At 33.6% G+C, this 25,257-nt stretch overlaps 1 protein-coding gene across 5 annotated transcripts in view; it reads left to right on the forward strand.

Moving 5' to 3' along the window:
• The window catches only part of LOC128210381 (cytosolic purine 5'-nucleotidase-like), an 81,232-nt gene that overhangs the window by 49,179 nt on the left and 6,796 nt on the right, over nucleotides 1-25,257 (forward strand). The window contains exons 6-20 of one of the 5 annotated variants that reach the window (XM_052914707.1): nucleotides 4,267-4,355; nucleotides 7,477-7,534; nucleotides 8,306-8,326; nucleotides 11,022-11,118; nucleotides 11,634-11,713; nucleotides 13,576-13,636; nucleotides 13,902-13,937; nucleotides 15,577-15,684; nucleotides 16,229-16,295; nucleotides 17,618-17,840; nucleotides 18,123-18,183; nucleotides 21,517-21,574; nucleotides 22,159-22,194; nucleotides 23,679-23,797; nucleotides 24,513-24,685. In XM_052914707.1, coding sequence (XP_052770667.1) covers nucleotides 4,267-4,355; nucleotides 7,477-7,534; nucleotides 8,306-8,326; nucleotides 11,022-11,118; nucleotides 11,634-11,713; nucleotides 13,576-13,636; nucleotides 13,902-13,937; nucleotides 15,577-15,684; nucleotides 16,229-16,295; nucleotides 17,618-17,840; nucleotides 18,123-18,183; nucleotides 21,517-21,574; nucleotides 22,159-22,194; nucleotides 23,679-23,797; nucleotides 24,513-24,685 — 1,287 coding nt within the window. Of the gene's footprint in view, nucleotides 1-4,266; nucleotides 4,356-7,476; nucleotides 7,535-8,305; nucleotides 8,327-11,003; nucleotides 11,119-11,633; nucleotides 11,714-13,575; nucleotides 13,637-13,901; nucleotides 13,938-15,576; nucleotides 15,685-16,228; nucleotides 16,296-17,617; nucleotides 17,841-18,122; nucleotides 18,184-21,516; nucleotides 21,575-22,158; nucleotides 22,195-23,678; nucleotides 23,798-24,512; nucleotides 24,686-25,257 lie in introns of all 5 variants that reach the window. The other 4 variants (XM_052914710.1, XM_052914708.1, XM_052914709.1 and 1 more) reach the window with 4 other exon arrangements.

Raw genomic sequence — 25,257 nt, forward strand, 5'->3', positions numbered from 1 at the left:
TTGAAAATTAAAATAACCCAAAAATGCAATAAAAACTAATAGCTACTCAAACACTTTGAACAACTCAAAAGTTTGTTTTATTTTAACCAAAGTTTGGTGTATATTTAAATTACATGCAGGATAATATTGCTTGATTTTATTGTAATCATTGCAAATATAATTAAGTGCATGTAATATGCATATAAAAGTTCCCAATCTCACAGAGAACCATCAGGCCTACAAGCCTAGCTACGCCCCTGATTGGTGCAAGACAAGTCAGTAGGAACATCACAGAATTTAATTATTTTCTTTTCATTAGCTCTTCGACTTTTATGCTGGCAAAATATTCAGTTTATTTTATTTTTTTAATCCAAATAATAAAAATTTGACATCAGGATGATTTCATTTTGCAACAATTAAATCTTTATTGACACAGACCCTAGACTTGATGTTTGGTCTAGAGATGTTTTTGGATGCCTTATTTAACAGGGTTTTCCCTTGGAAATTTCCAGTGTCACGAATGGTTGATAAATTTTAGGGTCTGTGGTAACTTAGGGTATATGGTTTACAATAAACACTTTATCTTTGGGGTCTCAGTGATATATAAATTAAGTTATTAAGTCTTAGTCAAGCAAGGGTACGTGTTTTCTGCATCAGGAATAACCCTGTCACAAACAGAACTAGTAAACTTGCGCTCATAAATCTCTTCGGCATGGGAGTAATTAAAAAATGTTAACCAGAGCTCAAATTTTTTTTTTTATTTAATTTAAGTTTTAGAAGAACAGTACCAATTAGAAGCCCCTCAATTTACTGTATAAAATGGAGGAGAGCAAACAATATTTAAGACTGTAGATATTTAGCCAGGCTAGAGGGCGACTTCTGCCTGATGGAACTTCAACCTAAACTTCATTTCCTGTCTTTCAAAGAAAACAGTAAAATTTAAGTGGTTTTGTAGAGAGGTTTGGAAGATTTTGAGAGCAGTGAGTCTGTTTTGAAGTAAATCACAGACTTTGGCATTATCTCAGAAAATCATGACTTTTCAAGACTTTGAATAAATCTTACGAACAACTGGTTTTAATAGTATTTATGAGATTTCATTGGTATGGATGTAGAGTATTTTGATTGATCAAAACTGTTCTAGTCCTTGATGGTGCCAACTATCTAACAGTAGTATTCAATAGTTGTAAAAGTTTGAGATTATTCAGAAATAATTATTTCCATGCATTCAGAGGACTGAATGATTCTTACATGCAGTCTTAGGTTAAAAGCAAAATTACCGTCTCTGCAGATATATTAACCATGCGCAACCATTAAAGCTGTATTCTCAAAGATTGACTGTTTTGACATTTTTTTAGTTTTTGTTTCAGAATCAGCTATTATTGGTATCAATGCCTTCATTTTAGTCATATGAGATCAAACTCACAATAGAACTCATAATCTCAATTGTTGAATAAACTGCCAAAGTTTATTAAATTGTTAATTAGTAAGGCTTTTAGCTATAAAACATCAATTTTCGAAAGTAAATATGCAATCCCATCTTTCGTCAGCAGTCTTATATCACTGGTTTCCAGATATTTATGAAATATTGGCTCATTTATTATTCCAAGACAAAACATAAAAAAGTTGTCAAAATGGTCAATCTGTGAGAGCTAGTGCAGCTGTAAGATATATTGAATTAACCTTAAACTGGTGTCATTCTACATTTGTGTCTGATTTTCCCTCAAAGAAAACTTTCCAGAAGGACCCAACTTTGAGTTATTGGCTCAGCAAGGTTATCCCATTTATGGGTTTAAGATGAACATTTGAGATGAATTATGTGAACCTTAAAATTGACAACTGGCTGATATTCAATGGTACCATGTTCCATATGATAGTAGTTTAACCCATGATGATAATAAGACAGATCTTGTGACAAGTCATAACCAGCTGTCCATGGACACTCCAACAAAAGGGCACATTTGGACCCTTGGCCCCTAAACAAGCACCCGGTGATTAAATCTACCTGTTTTCGTACATCCCCTTGTATTGGCCCTTTCATGGAGTCACGATTGGTCAACATGGCAGACCCCTTAACGTGTAAGGAGGACAAGCTGCTAGTTGACTGTTGAATGGAGTCAATTAGAATGAAAAGATAATACGGCTTTTATTGCCTTGTTAATCTTGTATTCAGTGAATACTGGTGTAAAATTATCATTTTAGATCCGATAAATTCTGACTTTTGTGTGTTTTTGGCAGTTTGTTCTGCAAATATTCCTTTATTTGGCAGTGAATACTAATTACCTGTTGAATATGTTAAAGAACACGCTTGTGGTCGTTGACCATATTGGAAAGATCTTATCAGCTCATTTCTATTAAAGGGACTAATTATTTACAAATCATAGGTTCAATATATGGTCAGATCAGAAATGGTCCGAATGTATACATATATCTATATGGTTTTCGAGACAAAAGAAATTCATGTTGTAGACTGTATTTTTGTATTGTCATCTATTATTAATAAGGTTAATGAATGCTTGTACTGTGTCTTTTGTTACAACCACAAACCGCAACAGAGAAAGAGAAAGTTTCCAGTGGTCTAAAATAGCACAAGCCCGCATGGACTGCACTGGTAAAATACTTACCGGGCTTGCTCAAATTCTGGATTTTATGTAGCGGGGCTTTTAAACAATGTTGAAGCCATATGTACTAGTGTCAGAATTTGGGCTCATTCAACCAATGTCTAATTTTGATGACTGAGAAACCAGCAGCAAACTTCAAAACAACAACAAAATGTATTTACTTACAGTTTTATATATATGTTACAATAATACTCTGTTTAAGTTCAAATGTATATCTGATTTGTCTGATTTTATGAGAAAGTCGGTGTTGTTTTGGTGCCAACATCAGTGCAGTTGTACTTGATTTGCAAAAAAATGTTTATATGGCGGCTATAAACTTGGAAATCATTGGAGACATACTTGGCTTCATCTATGAATTGTGTTTTTGTTCTTAATTTTATATAAATTTATATTTTGTATATCAAGATGTTTTTAATCTCGTCTAAGGAGAAGGCTTCCTGGATCAGGTTGTGTTTGTGTAACCTAGGGGCAAGGTTTTACTCAATTCAAGACAGGGGTTGGAACAAAGTGGTTGATTAGATTGGTGGCATATTGAAGACATTGATCAAAATACAAGATTTTTATGTACATGTATGCATTAGTGTTATTCTGTTCCTAAGTACATGTGATCATTTTGAAAGCTAACAAAAAGATTCCCAAATGAAACACCATAACATGAGGATACAGTTGTCAGTTGTTTCCAGTGAGGCAATTGAGAAGAAACAAACTCAACATTATAGACATTATACATCTGAAAGAAAAAGGAAACACTCCCCCTGCATTTGATGTATCAAAAATCAAAGAAAAGATGGAGAAGAGAGTTAACACCTAGGTGTGAAAGAAAAACTTTATTGTTCAGAAAAACAGGAGCTTTAGAAAACTATTTTTTACAGCCAGTGGTCAAGACCACCTTGTGCCAATGTCGGAGGCTCAAAGTCTGTTTTAATTAACTTGTTGTATTACATGGGCCATCAGATCAGATTACAGGGCGTGAGTCCGGGATGGTAATTCCCCTGTTTCCGTTTGTCACCTTACAATGGCGTCATCCCCCGATCAAATCCCCACCCGCCTCTCAAATAGCAGTCGCCTCGGACATGAAGGGTCATCTTGTCATTTTGTCGCACAAATCTGATTTAAACGCTATAAAGTTGAATCAATGTTTTTTAGCTGACAGGTTTTAACAATAGTCCGAACATTATAGAAAATTTCAGGGATTAAAGTTCATCTCGCTTTTTTGAGCTCTGATGGCTGCTAAATTGGGTAGCTCATTTTGTAAGGTGGCTGACTTCTATGGTTGAAATTACGCTGTCTACGATTTGATGGGACAGCTTTAACAAGACCTGACATATAGTCTTAATCTTGGCATCCTGAAGAAATAACAGAAAAAGTTAAAACTGTATCCCTGCACCTGGTTGAATATAAAACACTATTGTTTATTAGGCTGAATGAGTTGAATGAGGTTAAAGGTCATTTTTAGAATAAAAAAATGTTTTTAGACAACAAATGTGGAATTTAATAACAGTTTCCTTAAACTTAGGCTGCTGTATTAGCTTAGATATTCTTTGTATTCTTCATTTTCTATTCCTCGATGTAAAGGCTTGTTTTTCAAATTACATCACAACTCCACACCACACAATTTCAATCCAATAGGGTATTATAATGCCCTTCACAATGTTTATTTCCATTTCAGGACTAATATACATGAGATGTACCCAAACAAATTTGTACAGCTGGATGAAAACCGATTCCGAATATTCAACACCCTTTATGAACTGCCAAGTAAGTATGATTTTTTTACGCGTGTCTGACTGTCCAAGAAAAAAAAGTTGGTTATATGATAGTCTTGTTGTCATCAATGACAATTGTTGATATGCAATATCTTAATCCTTGGCCATTGATCAAAATTATTGAAGATATTCCTATGAAACTTGGTACACATGTTGCTGTAGACAATAAGCATATTTTAAGCTAGGCTCATAACTCTGCCTTTAATTATCAAGTTATGCCCCATGTTTGACAATAAATACACCACATTCAAGCGTCAGTGGCGGATCTGTGGTCTTGTGGTGTCACACTTGGCTGTCAGGGGGTGGCAGGTTTGATTCACTGCCACACCACTAAAAAAATGTTGTTCGTCTTCCGGGAGGGACATGAAATGGTGGTCTCGTGTGACAGTGCTATACACTGGTGCACATCAAAGAACCAGCGTTGCGTGCTACGTGAGACAATTCTATATCTTAAATGACTAACAATCTTATCGGAGCACTCATTCAATGGGCAGGGTTCGAGTATTAATAAGCTTACACACCACTGTTAGCTCTGCAACCCTCAACGTTTTGGAATTGTTGAAATTTTGAATTTTTTTTATCAAAATTAGTAAAGTTTGATGTTTTAATTTATCTCATCTTAATTCTATGATTGCATGGCTTCATAACAAAGAGTCAGCGATACCCTGATGTCAATTACTCTCAATCATTAATAATACATTCTTTTACTTCAAGAGTGTTAATGCTATGCATTAGATCCTCTGATGAATGATAATGCAAAAAAGAAGTACACATTTTAGTATGCAAAGGGCAGCAACCACAACTATCACAAGATTTTTAATTCTACCACAGTTGCTTCCCTTGATCAAAACTTCTCCCCTTCATCAATGTTTACTGTTTCCTTCACATAATTAGAAAATGTACCTGTTTAAATTTTAGCCTAAACAGTTTTGAAATGGCATTGATAGATTTATAACGGGAAATTGATAGTTTAAACCCTACAGTAATTATTTTGTGGCTTACTTGTGTGTTCCTTGGTAATTGAGTTTTCAAAGAAACAAAGTTTGAAAAGAAAATTTGAAGCAAAAAATTGAAGTTATGAAATATGGTCTGACTGGCAGGATTGAAATATTTTGAATATTTAAACTGCTCTTTCTACAATCCTTGTCATTAATCATTTTCATGCAAAACTAGCTGATCTTTCAGTATAATTATGCAGTTGCCAAAATAATAATTTTGGTTAACATTAGCCTGTTACTGACATTAGTTTCTTTGCATTACATTATATATTTTTTGCAAGCCCAGGGGTGGTATCCTTAAAATATCTTAAGTCTAAATCCATTTTCCTAACTTAAATATATCAATGATGATATGATATAAAAATTTGAAAATATCCGAAATATGTAATAGACATTGATTTCATTCAATATACTTACTTTTATTTCAGAAACACCTATATTTTCCTTTTAAAGAAAATATGAAAAAGATAGGTAAATGACTTCAGTGAGGAAACGATTTAAGATATTTTTTTTAAGTAACTTCTTAACAGTCATATAAGGACATAATACTATGTGAAATACTTTATTTAATTTGAATATACATTCTTTTATCTTAAAAACATTTATGTATACCGTAAATACTCTTCTTTTTTTTAATATGACCTTGAACATTTTAGGAACTTGACTTAGGTTAAGAAATTACTTTAGAAGTTTTATGAATACGATACCCAGCTGTATAAAATCCAGAAATTGAGCAAGCCTGAAAAGCATTTTACCAATGCACTCAGGGCATGTGGGCTTGTGCCTATTTCAACAACTGTTTAATCTGAATGATTATAAGAATGTGATATTGTATTCATGTTTAAGCTGACTTGATTTGCAAAAAACTCTGGAGAAGCTCATATAACTATTATGACTGTACTCTGAACAAAATTGTTAGATATTGTTTCAATAAATTCCCTTACCAATTCATGGTGGTTTCCATAAACAAAAAGTATCAGAAATAGATGAAAAGTGACTTATAGTTTATAGGAACGGCCTGTTATAATTAATATGCCATAAAACATCTGTTGGAATATAAGCAGTTTAGATTATTGCTAGCTTCTGGCTGAAAGCTGTTTCCGGTAATTGGGTTAATTTTCATAGAACTTTAATGCATAATTAATAATCATACGGATATGAGTTATAATTACGTTTTAATGATATTGTGACCCATTTAAGATGGTTTTTGCGTACTTTGAGTTATTGATGAGGTTAAATTATATGTGCTTTAATTATATCAAATCCAAGTGGCAACAGCTAGATGGGGGAAAATTCCAGGTCTCTTTCATTAAATGCAATACTTGGTAGTAAATCATAATCTATCATATTGTTCAATAAATGGGTTATTGATCTGTTTTTTATTACGTTTTAAAGCATTTCCATATTCATATAATTATTGCAAGTATACAATGTATGTTTTGTAGACATATATTTTTTCAATGTACTTTGGCAAAAGCAGATGTCATTAATACCCGGTAATTAAAGGTATAAAGTATGCCATGTCAGGATAATTTTGGCCTTAAGTTTGAATGCACTCTGTCCCTGAATACTATGTCAATAACTACAAAAATAAATAAATTGAATTTGGGTTTTAAAACATTTATAAATGACGTTTAATATCCATAAATCTTTATTAATTAAAGTATCAAGTTTGCATCACTATTTGTGAAAATACATGGATTTTTTTGTGCATACATAGAGGATAATTGTTTGTTTCAGATTGTAATTTATTTCACAGAGTAAGCACCAAAAGCTGAATTTCACGAGTGGCATAGTCGACAAGTGAAATATTTACTTTTGGTGTTAAGAGAGTGGAATTTATTGCGATATTACACTGAAACAAACAATTTTTATGTTTATTATATGCCAAGAAGGATTTTAAATGAGAGTTTATTTAGTTTTTCAGAAAAGAGCGCCAAATGGTATGCGAACGTAGCGGGATAATGTCATTTCGGAAATGACAATCGTTGAATTTGTGTCCCAGCCATATGCATGCTGACGTTTGATTTGGAATTGAAAGCGGGACAGTGAAGAATATCCAGATGTTAATTCCCTGAAAGCATTTAATAAATTCTACTATTAATTTTGTTTCAGTCATGTACGTGCTGGCTTGTGTGGTGGACCTGTTTAGCCACGATCCAGCCTACACTAGGTAACTACCACACCCATCAAGTCAGATATAAACAACAAATCCACAACAAATAGATAATTTGCATGGCTTTGTAGAAGTAAAGTTGTATTTCTTGTGATTCTGAATTTTTTTAAGCTTGTATGTTTTTCGAAGGTAAAGAAGTCTTGCTTTCATCATAGCATTGGTGTTGTTGTTGTTAGCATATTCATTGGTGCTGTCACCTTACAAAAACCATCGAACATGTATCCAGAGTTGTGCCCCTTTATTATTTGAAAACGTTAACCGTTGCCATAACTCAAAATCTATTCCAACTATATATTCACATGAAACGTAGTACACAAATTACTAGTGGCAATATGATCATGCTTAGCAGGGTCCGTAACTCTGTGGCTTTAACAATTACTGAGTTATGTCCCTTTATCAATAGGTAAAAAAACATACAAAACAACTGATTAGGATTGCCATTGCTTGTTGTGGGGTTGTTTTTTCATGAGTTAATTAGATATAGCAGATATCTTGTCAACAGCTGTATTAAATATCTGATTTTTAAAGTTATTGGTTTTTGTAAAAAGACATAGTCTAGACATAGTATATATTAATAGTTTATTATAATAAATTTCTGTGAAATCAGCCAACAATGGGTATTTTCAGAGAAAGTAGATTTAGAAGGTGAGGACGAATGCTGAGAAAGTTTTCCCCCCATTTCCTTCCATTTAAAGACCTGGCATGATTTTATTTTTTGAAAGCTCCTTGTTTGGAATGCTGACTTTTCACATGCTTGTTTGGTTTCAGTGGTGATTCACCTAAAAGCAGGTAACTGTTATAAAATGTTTGGTGGTTTAATATCAAGTTTATTATTGCTTAACTGAGTCATTTTAAATCATTGGCATATTTTTTGTGTAAGCCAGCAGTCGATTTGGTTGTTTAGTATAGCAAAAATAAATGCTAACTTTGTGTTTGTGGTCATGTCTTTCATTAATATCATTTTCACATGCAGATTCATACCTACATGTACACTACCAACTGCTTAAAGGAATCATACACTTACCATTTAGATTTTCAAGGGCTGTTGTTTTTTTCAAAGACTGGCCTCCAAGAGGCTCCTTTATTACCTTTATTTTTTTCTGAAAAACTTATAAAAGACTTGAATTCACACTCCAAACCCAATTTCTTTGCTAATTTGCATTTTCTTCTTAAGCAGGCCCCCGTTTCTTGAAACATCTTCTTATAAAATAATGAATAAATAAAAAATTGGCTAAAATAAGCTTTTTAAGTTTGTTATACTTAAGAAATTTGTGCAAGATAATGGATACACTCTAATAATATTCTTGAATTTTTAGTTAAAATCTGCAAACAAACTATTGAAGAATGTATATTTCAATTCTTATTTTGAACATATTCAAGAGTATTAATATATGTAAAACCACAAAGATAATTGAATAATTTTCATATTATATACAGTATGTAATATTTTATACACTTATTAACAAAAGTTCAAATTAACAATGTAATGGAATTGCACATTCTAGTTTATCCTCAGCAACCAAGCTACTTAATTCTGTTATACTTCATATATACTGTTGGATAATTGATTGACAAAATTTTGTTTTAATGAATATGTATGATGTAGGGCAGATAACTCTACTTCCAATGATTTTACATGTAACAATTAAATATTTTTCAATCACCCTGTACCCTGTGTAGGAGTAAAGAGATTTGAAGGGTACTGAAGTATAAACTATATCTTGCTTACTGACTTCTACATCTTGCTTGTATCGCTAATTTATCATCTGAGCAACAGTAGGGTTATAATTCATATTGGTCATCTTGTTATATTCCGTTCAGTGTATTTTTCAAAGTTATAAATACTGGAGTTGTGATTATCTGTTACAAATCATTAAGAAACTGCATTCTCCTAGTGATTGTAGAGCACATGTATGATAAGCAATTTATAACATGCCACGAAGCAGAAAGTAAAACAGCTCCGTTTTTGGACATCAGATGAGGCAAGTTCAGAAAGTTATAAGTAACCTGACTGAAACTCTCGACTAGAAAGAACCTGTCATTGTTCTGTATCTATAAACTATTTTAAGAAAATAAGGGAAATTAACTTCATTGATAGATGGCTATGCAGTATTTGTCCTGATGCTTGCTGACATTCGTCATCCATGCTCAATTTTGGAAAACTAAGCAAGGGAAGAAAGTTTAGAGAGAAAGTAAGCTATTAAGCTAGCTTAGAGTAAAACGATAGCTATAATAAGAATATTTAACATGATTATACCTGAGATTGATAAATGATTTGATAATTGACCGCCAATTAATTCAGAAAACATTTACATGCACATTCATGCATAAGCAAACATTGAAAGTTACTGGATCAGCCAATATAAATGAAAGAATTCGCATGAGGCTAGCAATACAGTTGCTCAAATACCGAATTCAGGATGCAATCAAGCAATATGAATATGTAAAAAAAAAACAAGATGTGCAAGTCAGAATGCGAGATACACATTGTAATACAAGTAAGAAAGAAGATGTAATTTTTAATTCAATACCATTCCATCATCGATGCTTGGTTTCACTCTAGAGTTTTTAGTTCAGAATGGATGGTCAAACTTAGCCTGCATTTTTTCTTTATACTTGCTAGATTAAAACCTTTATTAAAACCTTTTTTTTTTCATTACTGGGCCAACTAGGAGGTCTCTTAAGACTTTCTAAAAATGGCGAACTGATTGCCATGGTGGATATATTTTTTTTAACATAGAATAAAAAAAAATTATGATTAATTACAAAGCTTGATTGATATATTATATATTGGGCTATTTCCAAGCTAACATTTAACATTTGCCTTTTATGAGTTTGGAGTGAATTGAGCCATATATACATGTTAAACTTAGCGAGGTTTGAACCTGAAATTGTTTTTCCCTCTGTTAAAAAGTTATACTTTATGGATGGAACTTGTCCTTAATTTCCAATAATGGAAATGTTGTGACTTGATAATCCCTTTCCCCTTTTTGAGACCAATTTAAGCATGAAAATACCAGCATTGTTGTAACGGGTGTTCACAGTCACAATCTAGGTCCTGACTTAGCAAAGAAGAAAACAAACAAATGTTTTTATTAAATGATTTTTACGGAATGTTTAATGTTACTCAAACTTTTAACTGGTAATAATTTTTAAATATTTTCTGCTAGGAAGAATAAAGGTTTGTAGTTTTCGTCAACACAAGACCACACTCTCACGTAACATCACGCCAACAACAGTAATTGAAATAATGTTGCAATAATTTCTTTCATAATCATTGTAGCGGTAATATAAAGAAGTTAAACTAATAACTGCTGGGTTATGCACCCTGTTTCAACTTACCAATGCATCAGCTTCTTGTTCACGTCTTAGAACTGGCAAAAATGTACTAAACCTGTCTAACACTACGTGCAGTCACGTCTCTTCTGATAAGCACAGTCCTTTAACGGTGTGCGCATTTATCCAGTTCTCCGTGTTTTTGCAGGAAGTCAACAGGAATTCAGTCTGGTGACTTGACGATGACATATTCATCTATATACCAGGATGTTATAGTGGCTACTGATATTGTTCATTGCAAAGGGGTTTGTAGAAAATTATATTCAGTAATAATGTGAAGTCATGTCATATTATATGTGTCTGCATGAAATTTTGTTGTTTCCCCTTAATTGGAATTTAAACATTTTTTACATATAGTTTTATAGATTATATCTATATCATTTTAATAATGAGTTTTGTTCAAATTACTCGATTATATGGATGCTCAGAAAATCTTCCATAGATTCTTAGAGGTCTGGAGATTTTTGTCTCCAAGGCTTCCCCCCCCCCACCCACCCCTTCCCCCTAAAATAGTTACAGATATGTTTGAAATGTAATCTTAGGCTCTTAATATGCTTCAAAGCAAGGAGCTTAAAGGGAGTTTTGCCACATTTGATGCGCACACAAACGCTGCCCTGAGTAGACCCTCGTAGGGGGCCAAACTCAGCTCCCTGGAACCCCAGCGTTAAGTGCAGGGATTCTTCCTTTTCAGCCATATTTCACCCCTGATACTAAAATTCAATTCATAAAATGTATGGTATTATGTTCTTATATCTTTCAGGGTTCTTTGAAGAAAGAAACAATGTTAAATAAGGAGAAGTATGTGATCAAAGACAACAGACTACCACATCTTCTGGACAAGTATGTCAATTACCCTGTCTAGCAATATGCAAACTAATTTGTCTATTACTAGTTTATGGAAATGATTGAACAGTTTAATTGAATGTGAATGTCTAGTCTTTCACATGCCATTAAAAGCCAAAAGTGTTAATGTATTCAATGCCAGGAAATGCGATATATATGTTTTACTTTCAGCCTCGTGGCGGCAACAGCTACGCCTTGTGCAGGCAATAATTAAATACTTATTATCCAATCATGGTGACACTTTGTGTTAAGGGGCAATATAATATCCTTGTCAAGTGAATTGTCAGATGAATTTGTGTTGAGAAACACTATAGTCATGGCCTTTTACATTGAAATATAGTTGGTTTATTGCTTGTGCAGACAAGAAATTAGGTCATTTTCTTAATAATGATTGGATGGTATTTAATTCGACAAAATTCTGCAACGTTTACAATTAAAATCTGTATTATATTTGGTTTGACAAATGATGGCCACTCTTGAGAGGCAGACCGATAATTTCATGGAATTTTAGTTTTTAATACAGTAAGCAAGACTTTTCATTTTAATTCATCTGTTTTTAGCTCTACTGGCCAAAGGCCAGAAGAGCTTATGCGATGGTAATGTGTACGTAGTATGTGCGTCTGTGCGTCCATGCGTCTGTAAACAATTTCTTGTAAACTATTTCTTGTTAACGCGATACAGTCTTCAGTTTTGATTGTATCTCGATGAAACTTGTACAGTATTTAGATATCAATTAGAGCTTGGTTCCTTTCGAAAACCATCCGCCTATGCATGCCTAGATTATGCGCCATGAAAGTTTTAAATAAAAGAAATGCTATTTTTAGTTAACTCATGCAGGTCTGCATGAGCGAATTCTATTTTTAGCCAAGTTTACATGTACATGTAAATTCAAGGGAGAGAATTTGCTTTTCGTACTGCAGTTGATTTTGTGATTTACTCTGCCCTGTTCTTGTTGAAAGCCAAAAGGCCATTTTTTTAGCTCTAAGTGTCTGTAGTTTGCACATTCATCTTAACAAAATTGGTTGTGAATGTTTGTTCAAGTTATGCACCTGGGGTCATTACTGGGCGCACCCAGGGTTCACAGGTTTGGTAAAATTAAATTGGGATAGGTTTGAAAATCTTTTTGTGTGTTTTTGCATCCATCTCGGCACAATTGCTTGTGAATGTTTGTTCAAATTTATCAATGTTGTCCTCGGATGCCCTTGACTTTGACCTTTTGACCAATTTTTTTAAAATTTTTAAAACTACAGAAATTTTTACCATGAGTACAGTTTTGAAAGCATTTTTTTTTGTCAGATGACTTTTACTTGGCACATATTAAAATAGTTCATGCAACTAATCTCCTTACAATTCTTTCTGGGCTCAGATGTTGAACGTGCAATGTTTTCAGGGTAACCCAAACACAAAATGTGAACTATATGTCTCTTGCCTTTTACCCATACATACATGCTTTGGATTAAAAATGACCACAAGAGCCATGCCAGTAGAGCATAGGCCCTTTAGGGCCTCTTGTTTGAGTATGCTGTCATTGGCCTCAGGGTCATCGTAGTGCACAAACTGTAACCTTGGCAATAACTCAAAAGACTGTTTGAGATATTCAATTGAAACTTGGTACACATGTTGCCAGCAAGTACAGTGTACAGTTATGTCTATAACTCTGGTTTCATTAATTATTGAGTTATGCCCCTTACTTCTCTGGAATAAAAAGATGAGATTTACCATTTGTCTCTTGCTTTGTTGTTTAGCTGTTATGTTGAGCTACATACTCTGTATAGTGTAATATTAAAACATGAATTAATCACAGCTCTCAAAAACAAGAAAAAGGACAACTCTTATATTTGCTTGTTATTTTATTTCAGAATGCGGAAACACGGCTCAAAAGTATTCCTAGCAACGAACAGCGATTACGTCTACACAAATGTACGGCTAGCAATCTAAGTTTTGCAAGATGATTTTTGAGAAAGAAAGTTAAAGGATTACACAGTCATATTGAAACATATTTTTCTTTTCTTACTTAAAATTAAAGTACATATATTCAATATTAAAAGGTTTGTTATACGAACATATAGACTATAGATTATAACAGTTCAAACAGTATGTTATTACAGACCATATATTGCCTTTTCTTTTTAAAGAGTAAACATACTTTTCTCCTTATCATAAATGCATTGTTTTTATGTTTCAGACAATCATGGAGTACTTGATGGACTTTCCAGTAAAGGTTAGTTTGCATTTTTAACCAGCTTTTTGTATTCTGAAACCTGCTTATTAGAATGACATTTATTGTTGTTCGGGCGGGCAGGCGGGAAGTCAGTAGGCGTCAAACTTACCTATGAATCTGAATAACTTAAGTTAGGGTTGACAAATCTTGACCAAACTTTGTATATACGAAGAGATTATGGAGACCTTTCATGGGAATTTGGGATCCCTAGGGTTAAGGTCAAGTTCACAGTTACTAAAAATAGAAAACGGTTGAAACTGAATATCTTATAATGGGTTGACATAATGGATTATATTTGACTTCACTTGGTAATTTGGAAGAGCTTATGGAGACCTTTCATGGGATTGTCTTTGGGGTCGTCGGGTCAAGGTCACTGTTACTAAAAATAGTAACACATTTGAAACTGTATAACTTTAGTTAGGGCTGACATATATTGTCCTTAGTTGGTATTTAGGAAGGGTGTATGGAGACCTTACATTGGATTGTGTTTGGGGGTCATGGGGTCATGGGCACTGTTATTTTACATAGTAAATGGTTGAAATGGAATAACTTATGTAATTTTGGGTTGACATATCTTGACACAACTTGGTATTTAGAATGTTAATGGAGACCTTTCATGGGATTGTGTTTGGGGCCCCTGATGTCAAGGTCAAGGTCACTGTTACTAAAAATAGAAAAATGGTTGAAACTGTAAAATTTAAGTTAGGGTTCACATATATTGTCCTAAATTGGTATAAAAGAAGGGTTTATGGAGACCTTTCATGATATTTGGTTTTGGGCCCCTAAGGTAAAGGTCAAGTTCACTGTTACTGAAATAGAAATATGGTTGAAACTTAATAACTTTAGCTAGGGTTGATATATCTTGACTAAACTTGGTATTTAGGGAGTGTCTTTAGGAAAACCTTTCATGGAATTGTGTTGGCATTTTTACATATTACTCCAATACCCTTCATTCAATCCATTTCATGTTTCACAGAATTGTTAAAGACCATCACAAAATTAGGTTAGATAACTGTATATCATCCTAAATTCAATTTATTGCCCCTGATTCAAATTATGGCCCTTGATTGACTAAGGAATTCTGTTTAAAATTTGCCATCAAGTTGTGATCTTTACTGATACAATTTTTACCTCATTAATGCATTCATTTTTAAGACCAAGAGGCCTATGGTCAAGCAGGTTGTCCTACGACAGCTCTTGTATCTATCCAGCACTGTGAGCCCTTATTTTTGCTTTTCATAATAAAACATGCTGTTTCTGACATATTAGCCTGTTTCACTATGAAAAGCAAAGATAATGGCACACAGTGCTAGATATCAAAAAATCATTGATGTCATTTCTGGTATGACGTCTTTAAAGGCCAAAATTTGACACGCTTTCTCACATGGGTTTCGATAATTTCATTGTTTCAAACAGTGAGCATAGGTTTTAATCTACTGCGCACTGTTATGTTTTAATCAACCACCAAAAAGCAAGAAGTAAATGTTATATATTGCATACCTTTCTAAAGAAATGATCCCCTTAGTTGTCATTAACTATGTGGTCTGTGATGCAAAAAGAGCTATACAATATACAATATCTTAGAATGCATGTGTAATATTATCTCTTAGAAGTTATCATGTTCTTGTGTATGTTCCAGTCTGGTGCTACAAAGCGTGACTGGGTCTCGTACTTTGACTACGTGGTCTGTGATGCCAAGAAGCCTTTGTTCTTCAGTAACGGGACACTGCTTCGACAGGTGGACAGGGTGAGGGAATTTATGATCAACTTAGTATTATATGTTCTTGAATTCATATACTTTTTGAAGTTTTTGTGATTTTGGTAATTTGATATTTTGATGAATTCCATTGCAAATGTTACAAGGCTGACTTTCTTTAGCAGGGTTTTCCCTATGGCATGGTTGACAAACTGGGGGTCATTGTTGAATTTATGTGGTCCAAATGTTATGGTTGATACATAATAAAAAAATTATTTTGGGGTTTAAAGGGATGTACAGTAATTAGGAAATGGTGTTCCCTAGCCATAAAATAGCAGCAGAGACTTAATTATAAAACCCTGTATTAACTCTGTGTATAGCGTCTTGGTACTTATACCTTTCTATAGTTAAGAAAATGTAATCCGTCAGTGCTAGGGCAGGGCTTATCAACTGTTCAAAGTTTTCCTTTTATGATCATTGATACCTATGATATGAAGTCTCATAAAGATGAACAATATATAAATTAAGGTGCTATATGTTTTTGTTGCAAAACAGTATAGTTCAATATAGATTACTGTTTGTATTTCCATTTCAGGCAACAGGAGCATTGAAGCTGGGCACTCACACTGGGGAAATCAGATCTGGACATATCTACTCAGGAGGTGGGTGGAGTGTTTTGACAGGCTAATAGACTGAATAAATCAGTCTCTTGGATTTGATCAGTTGTTTATTCCTTGGCAACAATTAAATTGCAAAAAAAAAATGGTCAAAAGTGTTGCTACTTTCCTAAGCTCTTGTAAAATTTGTAGATTTTATAAAATATTACACAAGGGTTCAGGATAAGATATCTTAAAGTGATATTTTTATTTTAAATCTAAACATACACATATATAGCACACTAAATTTTGATTGATAAATAATGCATTTATGGAAAATATTAATTATTGATAACATGATTGGAACCATGTATTAAAGAGCTGAAAATGCACAAATATTAAATGACTGGTTGGTTTAAAAGATTACCAGTGATCAACTATCGCCTCATAAGGTAGAAAAAACGTGTTTTCTGCACATTTCTACAAATAATACAAGGTATCCTTAGTAAGGACCATTGTTTTGGATATTTATTCACCCTTTCGGTAAATTAAAACAATTGTATTAATTGTGGTACATCTTCTTTGGGAGTAAGAGTGCATCTCTAAAGGTGTGGCTCAAATAACACAAGTACTTTTCATCTTTTAGCTCTTAAGGGTGAGGTAAAGTCATAGCTTTGGTGTTGGCATTGCTGTCATAGTGGAAACACGTACCTGAGTCAATACGCACAAAGCCAAACCCATTACACTGGCAATAAGATATATTGTGTTATGCCCTTGTTCTTTACTGAAACTAAAAACAGATGGGCATTTACATTCACGCTGTGGTGCTCTTGTTGAAATTATATATAGGGTCTTACATGGGAAGCTTTTTAATGAAACAAGATTATGAAAAACTATCAAGTAGCCTTTGAAGAGCTTAATGTAACCTTCCAAAAAGAACATTTCAATTTTTTACTTTTTCCGTATATTTTTGGAAGCTTAACTACTGCAGCAAAATAATTTCGAGTGTCAAGCTATAATACTATAGTGTAATATAAGAAAATATGTACCAGTAATATGTAATTGTATTGAAACAAGCAACATGATAAAATGCTATTTTCTCACAGGTCTCAGAAATCATGGGCTCCTATGAAATGGAGGTGTGTTATACATCTATATTACTATGGTAAAACATAAGAAAATATTTACCAGTAATATTAAATAGTATTGAAACAAGCAACATGATAAAATGCCATTTTCCCACAGGTCTCAGAAATCATGGGCTCCAATGACCAGGAGGTGTTATACATCTATCAGTATATTACTATGTTAAAATATAAGTAAATATGTACCAGTTATATGTAACGGTATTGAAACAAGCAACATGGTAAAATGCCATTTTCCCACAGGGTCCGTTGAGGTGTTCTCAGAAATCATGGGCTCCTATGACAAGGAGGTGTTATACATCGGAGACCACATTTTCGGCGACATTCTCAAGTCGAAGAAGCTGAAAGGTTGGCGAACATTCCTCGTGGTTCCCGAGCTGGCCCAGGAGTTGTCAGTCTGGACCGAGAAAAAGGATCTGTACTCACAATTGGAGGAGTTGGATTTTCAAATTGGAGAACTTTACAGGTAACTAAATGGTTATGTTACAAAGAACCACACAATTTGAGGCAAACCGGGTTCAATTCCCAGCCTTGGTGCATGTGAGTTTTGTTGGTGGTCACCAAGCTAGACAAGTGATTTTCTTAAAGTACTCTGGTTTCCCCCACCCTACAAGACCACACTCTCACGCAACATCGTGCCAACGAGAGTGACATAGCATAAGTTATGATAACTTTCTTCACAATCGTTGTAAAATAAATAATGTTTAAACTAAAAAAACAAAAAACAAACCTGATATTTATTCCTTAGGAACCTAGACATGTCGTGTGAACAGGGTCCGGATATCAGCCAGATCCAAGCCAATATCAAGGTAATAATTGCAGCAACCAATCATATGTATTTCTTAGTTAAACAAAAGTCACTTGTGATCCTTTATACATTTATGTTCATACACTACAAACCATGTGTTTTTTGCAAAAAAATGTGTTACCCTCCCAGGAGAGATTGCGTCTTGCGGTAAATCAGGGTAGTGCACGTATCATCGTGTTCATCTGCTGCTACCGCTAACGAATTACAAAACATGCATGCGGCATATCACAGCAATGTGGCTTACTGCGATATGCAATTATTTTAACAGGTACTATTGTTACAAATGGAACATAGTAAATTGTACCATGCTCGCAGAATTACTTTCACCCGATTGCGACAGTAAACAATCTCATCCCCTGCGCTTGATAATTAAGTTGCTGGATTGTTGAGTGTTTGTTAAAGCATTTTTGAAAAAAGTTTATTGAGATTAGTAACTCCGTTTGTTTTTCATGCGTCTTTGTTGGAAGAGCAGAGGTTATTCTATGTTTTTGTAAGCATCAAAGAAAATTAATCAAAATTTTATTTAGTTTTCATTTCAAACGTTATCGTTGCGCAAAGTGTTTGTTTGAATGTGATTTTATATGTTTGTTACTTTTAAAAGATTTTTGGAATATCACGATTGAAAGTGTTTGGGGTCAAACATGCATTCATAGTGCATGGCTGAATGCCTTCTTGTCTCGTTTTTGGGCGAAAAATTCCCCTAAACGTCACTAGCTGCTGTATTTGAATACCATTCAGGGTTCTCAATAACTTTTCAGTGAACAGGCCGTTTATAAAAAGTAACAGGCCCAAATTGGGGGGGGGGGGGTAAAAAATTTTTTTATGTGAGCGCGTCATTTCCTGCATTCTGGGGTTATTTGAATGCCATTTAAATCACCCCTTTCAAGTGCAATTTTATAAGTAATATCCCCTAAATATGCAGGATCTATATATATCATAATGCAATTATATTTATTTACCAAATTTCAACAACAAAATATCCATTTGAAAATTGTATTTTCAACACCATATACAATGTATTAACAAAACTACAATGCAATTGTACTGTAAAAATACATAAGGCACATTGAATTAATAAGAACAGTATTCATTACGCTTAACCCTGTTATTAACACATGTCACTGTCCTCATCTGATGAACTGGACGAGTAGTACTCCCCCTCCCCCTCAACAAGTACTGCCTGAAATAATATAAAAATGCAGGAAATGGCACATTTTACATTTCATTAATACCACTTTAACTTGGTACTGACATGACAGTTTTAAAATGTCAGTAAAATTTACATCACTGTCTCTTAAAATAAAAAAGAAAACAATTCACTTTCAATAAAAAATTAGTCAATGATTAGCTTGCTGCAAATGCAACTGAAATCAAAAGTACACTTCTACAGTATCTTTTTTACATTTTTTTGTTTTGTTCAAAACACTTGCAATCAAAATGTTTTCTTATAAATGGGACACACTGTCTAATTTTGACATCATGTAGTTGCAAATTTGTATTAAAATTGAAGTTTAAGCAAAAATTTAAAAAATTACCTTACCCAACCCACTTTATATTTGGTGAGTCTTTAATATTGCTACGATTTTTTCATACAGAATAATGATAATGATAATAGAGTAAACTTGCCTCCTTATCAAATCTTCGTAATAATGCATCTTGTACGGAATAAACAACGATCAAAACTTCAAACAAAATAAACGGTGGAAATCGAACGTGAAACAATAAACAGAACACAAAATTCATAAATGCAACTGTTTTATTTCATTTTTATCTTATACTCACTCGACACAGGGTGAAACAAATCGTGTATTTTTCTTTTCTTCATTTTTACTAGAATGAGACGCTTGCTTCCAAGCGTTTTATCAATTGTCTATCTACACGGACTAGTGAAGTTTATTAAACGGCGCCGTAAAGAAATATGCGGGACCGGGCGAACGCTAATCAAGTCGTCGTATTTAAAAGGCAATAACTTTTTTATTCGTTGACGGATTTTAAAAATTTAAATTGTAAACGATTTGGGAACTTTTAATTTTTGTTACTAGGTGATTTTGAACCGGCCCAAATACCATTTGAACCGGTCATTTTGGCCGGCGGCCGGTTCTTATTGAGAACCCTGCCATTTATAAATATCATATAATGATAGGTACGCTACATTGTACTCAATATATTATTTATTCACATTCACGCAAGTTTAACCAGGGCATTCAAAATTTCATGAGTGCGAATAAAAGGGTGAGGAAACATGTTAGTTTGTAGGGGTTCCCACATGGGTCACCATAGGTCACAACCGATGTAAACAAACCCCCTCACTCTGAATTAGGTGACATCGGAAAACTTTCACATTTGCAAAGCATAATTTTCAGGGATCAAACTATGATTTGAGGATGAACCAAGTGTTTTGTAGATTTCAAGTCAAGTTTGTACGATTTTAGTTAAACTGACTAGAATTATATTTATGTGAAAATGTGAAAAAAAAAAAAAACCTTCAGAACATTGACAGCTACCTTTATTACCTTTATTACCATTAAGTAACACTTCGCAATGCAGCGTATAGCGTTGACTTGAAGCGACGGAATGCGTGGAAAATTATAGAAATTAACCCGATGGGCGATACGCTAATATTGCGGGGTATAGTGAAAAATAGAATTAACGGTAAGAAATATTTGCGGTGATTAGAAAAATCTGCACAAAATATGTGGTTGGTAGTATTAGTCTTTATCATATTTCATTTAATTTTATAGCATTAAGGAAACTTTTCAGAATAATAGGTTAACATCAACTAAAACCTGAAGATCTAAGTATTGAGTGACTCAATTATTGAGGCATTTGATGATCATTGTTCATGTATGATGTGTGTTCAGTTTAGTGATCTCTTTAAGGATGTGCTTAACCAAAATTAAAGCTGCACTCTGACAGATATAGCATTTGACAACTTTTTCATTTTTTGTCTTTAAATGAGCCAATTTTTGTGTAAATATCAGAAAATCAGTGATATAAGACTGCTGACAAAAGATCAGATCTCCGTTTATATATATACGTTCGAAAATTAATGGTTTAAGACTAAAACCGTTACAAACAGTTTTAGAAAATTGCATAAAACATCAATTTTTCATCATAAAAATGAAAACCTGCGATCTGGTTTTTTGTCTTCATGCTTAAATCACAGGTTTCCATGCATATTTTGCAAAATTGGCACATTTAAAGACAAAAATGAAAACGTTGTCAAAACATTCAATCTGTGAAAGTGCAGTTTTAAAGGAAGTCTGCAGAAAGGACCTATTGTTAAAATTGTCTGTGAAAAAACTGGACAACAATGGTTTTACATTTCTTACAGAATGTCACCCACGTGATGGACATGTCGTATGGCATCCTGGGAAGTCTGTTCAGGAGTGGTGAGTGTGTTCAGATAAACCTAACCTGCGTTGAGTTGAGCTTTAACCCACTTTGGATATACCCAACCTGGAGTTTTGCTGTTTTAACCAATTGATGGTTTAGTTTCTACACTTTGAGAAATGAAATTCGGTTGAATATACATAACACTATTGAAGAAAGAGTCTTAACAAAATGAAATATTTGGAAATGAGTAACTAAATGTGTAAAAAAATATTTCTTTTTATATAGATATATACAACTTAGTATCTCATTGAACAAGTAATTAAGTTGTTAAGACTTAATATTGAGTTGTTACAGGTATATGCTTCCATAGTTTTTCACTATCATCAGAAATGTAAATTTGGCTACAACTCTTGTTTTTGTAAATAGTTGTAAAACATTTACAACAATTGCCTTATTAAGCACTAATTTCCCCCAAAGTTGAACGTTGGTAGAATAGTACTTATGACTAATATGTTGATAATTCAAAAGAATCACATATGAAAAAGTTCAAAGCACTTGTTTCTTTCTGCTATTTTTCCTTGTGGCTCAATAGCATGTTTTTTTCTTGTGCATAAAAAGAGTTCCTTGTGTGTACATTCAGGCAGTTCTTTTGTGGACCCCGACATTGATACCTATGGTAAGCCAGGAAAACCCCACGTGTATCGTGCAGCATTGTTCTATTGAAACACAATGACTTGACTTTATATTGGCTTAATATGTTTATTTCAGCTTATATTTCTACAATATATGTCAGAATTTCAGATTAGAATAGCCATTTTTAAGATTATGTATAAAGCTGTAGGTTTACTGATCAAGTTTGTATATAAAATCATTGGTTTACTAAATAAGGCTCAATTAATACTTAAAAAGAGTGAGAATGGTCTAGTTCATAGGTTAATTATCCACCTCTTTCTCATGTGTTTGTGGGTTCGACACAGAGACGGAATCAAGAGTAATTTATATAAACTTTCAGCTTACCTTAAAGGCAAGCTAAAATAGATTAGTATAAACTTTTACTTACTAAACAAAAGCTCTAACTAAACAAAACTTATGATAAATTTATTGTAAAATGTGGATTTTGAAGTTGATCAGAAAGAAATTGGTATTATACATGTACGTTCTTGGGCATCAAGCTTATTTTTTACAGTAGATCGCTAGTCCTGAGAGTGAATGGCTTATATTCAGAGTGGTCCTTACTGGGCAAGCGCCTCATTCTGGAGACTTTAATGTTATTTTGCAATAACAAGCATGAATTTTAGACTAAATTAGTATGGGTTCCTATAACATATTTCCATAAAAAAGGAAAAGCATACTTACCTTAACCAAAGTAGTTGCTAAGCAACACCGTGGGATATTTTAATCAAAGAGTTCTATTCTTTGGAGACTTAATGAATAAATATTTTCAAAATTGCCTGCACCAAACACCACAAAAATGTTTTTGATAGTTAACAAACATGAACACAATCTTACCTGTTCTCCGCTTGACTTGTGGATTCATTCATTAGCAGGGAGGATTCAAATGTCTTTCTCTGACTAAAATCATATGTAGATCAATGCATTTTGGTATATTTTTATTTTTTTAACATGAACTTTGTATGAAAGATTACATTTTATTTACTCCAATTATTTATGGACTGTCCAGAATTAAGCACTTGCCCAGTAGGCTTGATGTATAGGACACCATTTAGTGCACTGTTAAGGCCTATGAAATATGGTGAATGTTGGAATGTTTAGAAGAATGTTTGCATTATTAGTTAAACCTGTTTTGAATTTTATGTTATTTTAAGTGTATTTGTCAAAGCATTAAATGTCTGCCATTTTTATTTTTTGATGCAAGTTATGTTTATGAAAGCTTTATCAATTGTGTTTTAGCTGTTAAAAGTTTCATCTTTATGAAGGAAAAATCAACATGACATAGGTGATCCAAATGGTTAAATCCAATTTTTATCTTAAGTATACTTTTACATTCTTTTAGGATAAAAAAGTGATCATGCTCATTCTCAGAAGATTTCTCTTCGAGATTTCAGATCAGCCCTGAAGGTGCAAAACTTCAATTTAATAATAGGTACACAGCCAAAAGATACTCTAAAAAAATGTAAATTTTCTTTTTATCAATTTCAGGATCACGGCAGACGTTTTTTGCGTCCCAAGTGATGCGCTACGCTGACCTGTATGCAGCATCATTCCTTAACCTCTTACACTACCCGTTTTCCTATGTGTTCAGAGCTCCTGCAATGCTGGTGAGATTGGGTTGAAAATGTCTGGTTTCATAGCATTTGTATTATCAGTAGTGGCTGCAGTGTCATTGTCATCTCATTGTGAAGAAGCTTAAATATTGGTCGAACCTTTAAAATTATTATAGAATCTAGCTAGTGATAAATGTCTTTCAATCATTATCGAATTGGAGAAAGTGTTAATAAGAACTATGTGTTGTTAATACTTGTCAAGTCTCACAATTTTTGCAATGAAATCACGGTCTCACACTGAATATGTTATTTCTCACGCATTTCAATTAAAACAAATTCACAGAAATAAATACTATGGTTTTATGAATAAATCGGAAAAAAGCATTGGTTCGTGTATAAGTTGTGTCTGACCTAATATTAGCCACCGGAAACAGTGTAAGTATATCATATGATAACACATAATAATCCTTGCCCGGTGTCAATGGAAACATAAAGGCGTCAGTGCTTACTTAATGAAATTTTTTTAATTTTTTATTGAAACTGTCCCGAAACCCACAAGAATATTTTCTCACAACTATGGAAGCATGGCAGTCGTTGAAGGATTATATTGTTTAGGCGTTGGCATCATCCATGTCATCTTCGTCACAATTCCATTTGCATTCTCAAACTTAAGAATTTGATGTCTAATCTTTACTAAACGTGGTAACATTGTGTCTTGGCGTTACATCTTGTTCATACAATAACACGTTACTTGACTTTTCTTACCCAGATGCCGCATGAGTCTACTGTTGGCCATGAGGATGTTTTGCCTCCCCACCACGAGATTATTGCCTCTCGCTCGCGTCTCAACAACGAGGATGGAACCCCACTCCTGTCTCCTACTGTCACACCAAAACGCTTTCCCCTGGAACGAGCTGAAACTCTGGGGGATAATGTGCGCAGGTAGGTTGTAAGACAGTTACTGCTATCGGTAGGTTTAAGGCCTACTTTTTTTGTAAAAGTTATCAATCTGCTCTTTAGTTGTATACAATACTTATCCACACCACCCCCTCATGGTTAGTGATTTAAATATAGATAACTTAGGATGTGATACAATCTGCAAAACCCAGGCCATAGGTGAAATTGATAAAAAAAAGCTAGAAATCACTTCTTTCTTTTCAACACTCTCCCAGTGTGACAGTGATTTTATCTTTTACTTAAATAAACAAAAAGGCAGTAAGATTAGATCCAATGTCACATATAAAAAATAAGCATGTTGAAGGAACATGCTTCTGTGACACACCATTTTCAACTGTGGCCTGCTTTCTCGAAAATTGCCCAAATTTTGTTCAAGAACTGCATGTATGTATTTTCACTCTGTTTTGAAATTGTTAATATTTTTTTTCTTCAGGATTTGAAATACTATAGAATGAGACTGACAAGTCGTTTTTGAAAATATGAAATGACCACATCTTAGAAAAAAAAGCTTTATAGAAACATTAGTTACTTTCAATATCCATACCAAGTGTTTACTA

Source organism: Mya arenaria, chromosome 12, assembly GCF_026914265.1.
Source record: "Mya arenaria isolate MELC-2E11 chromosome 12, ASM2691426v1".
Classification (NCBI taxonomy): domain Eukaryota; kingdom Metazoa; phylum Mollusca; class Bivalvia; order Myida; family Myidae; genus Mya; species Mya arenaria.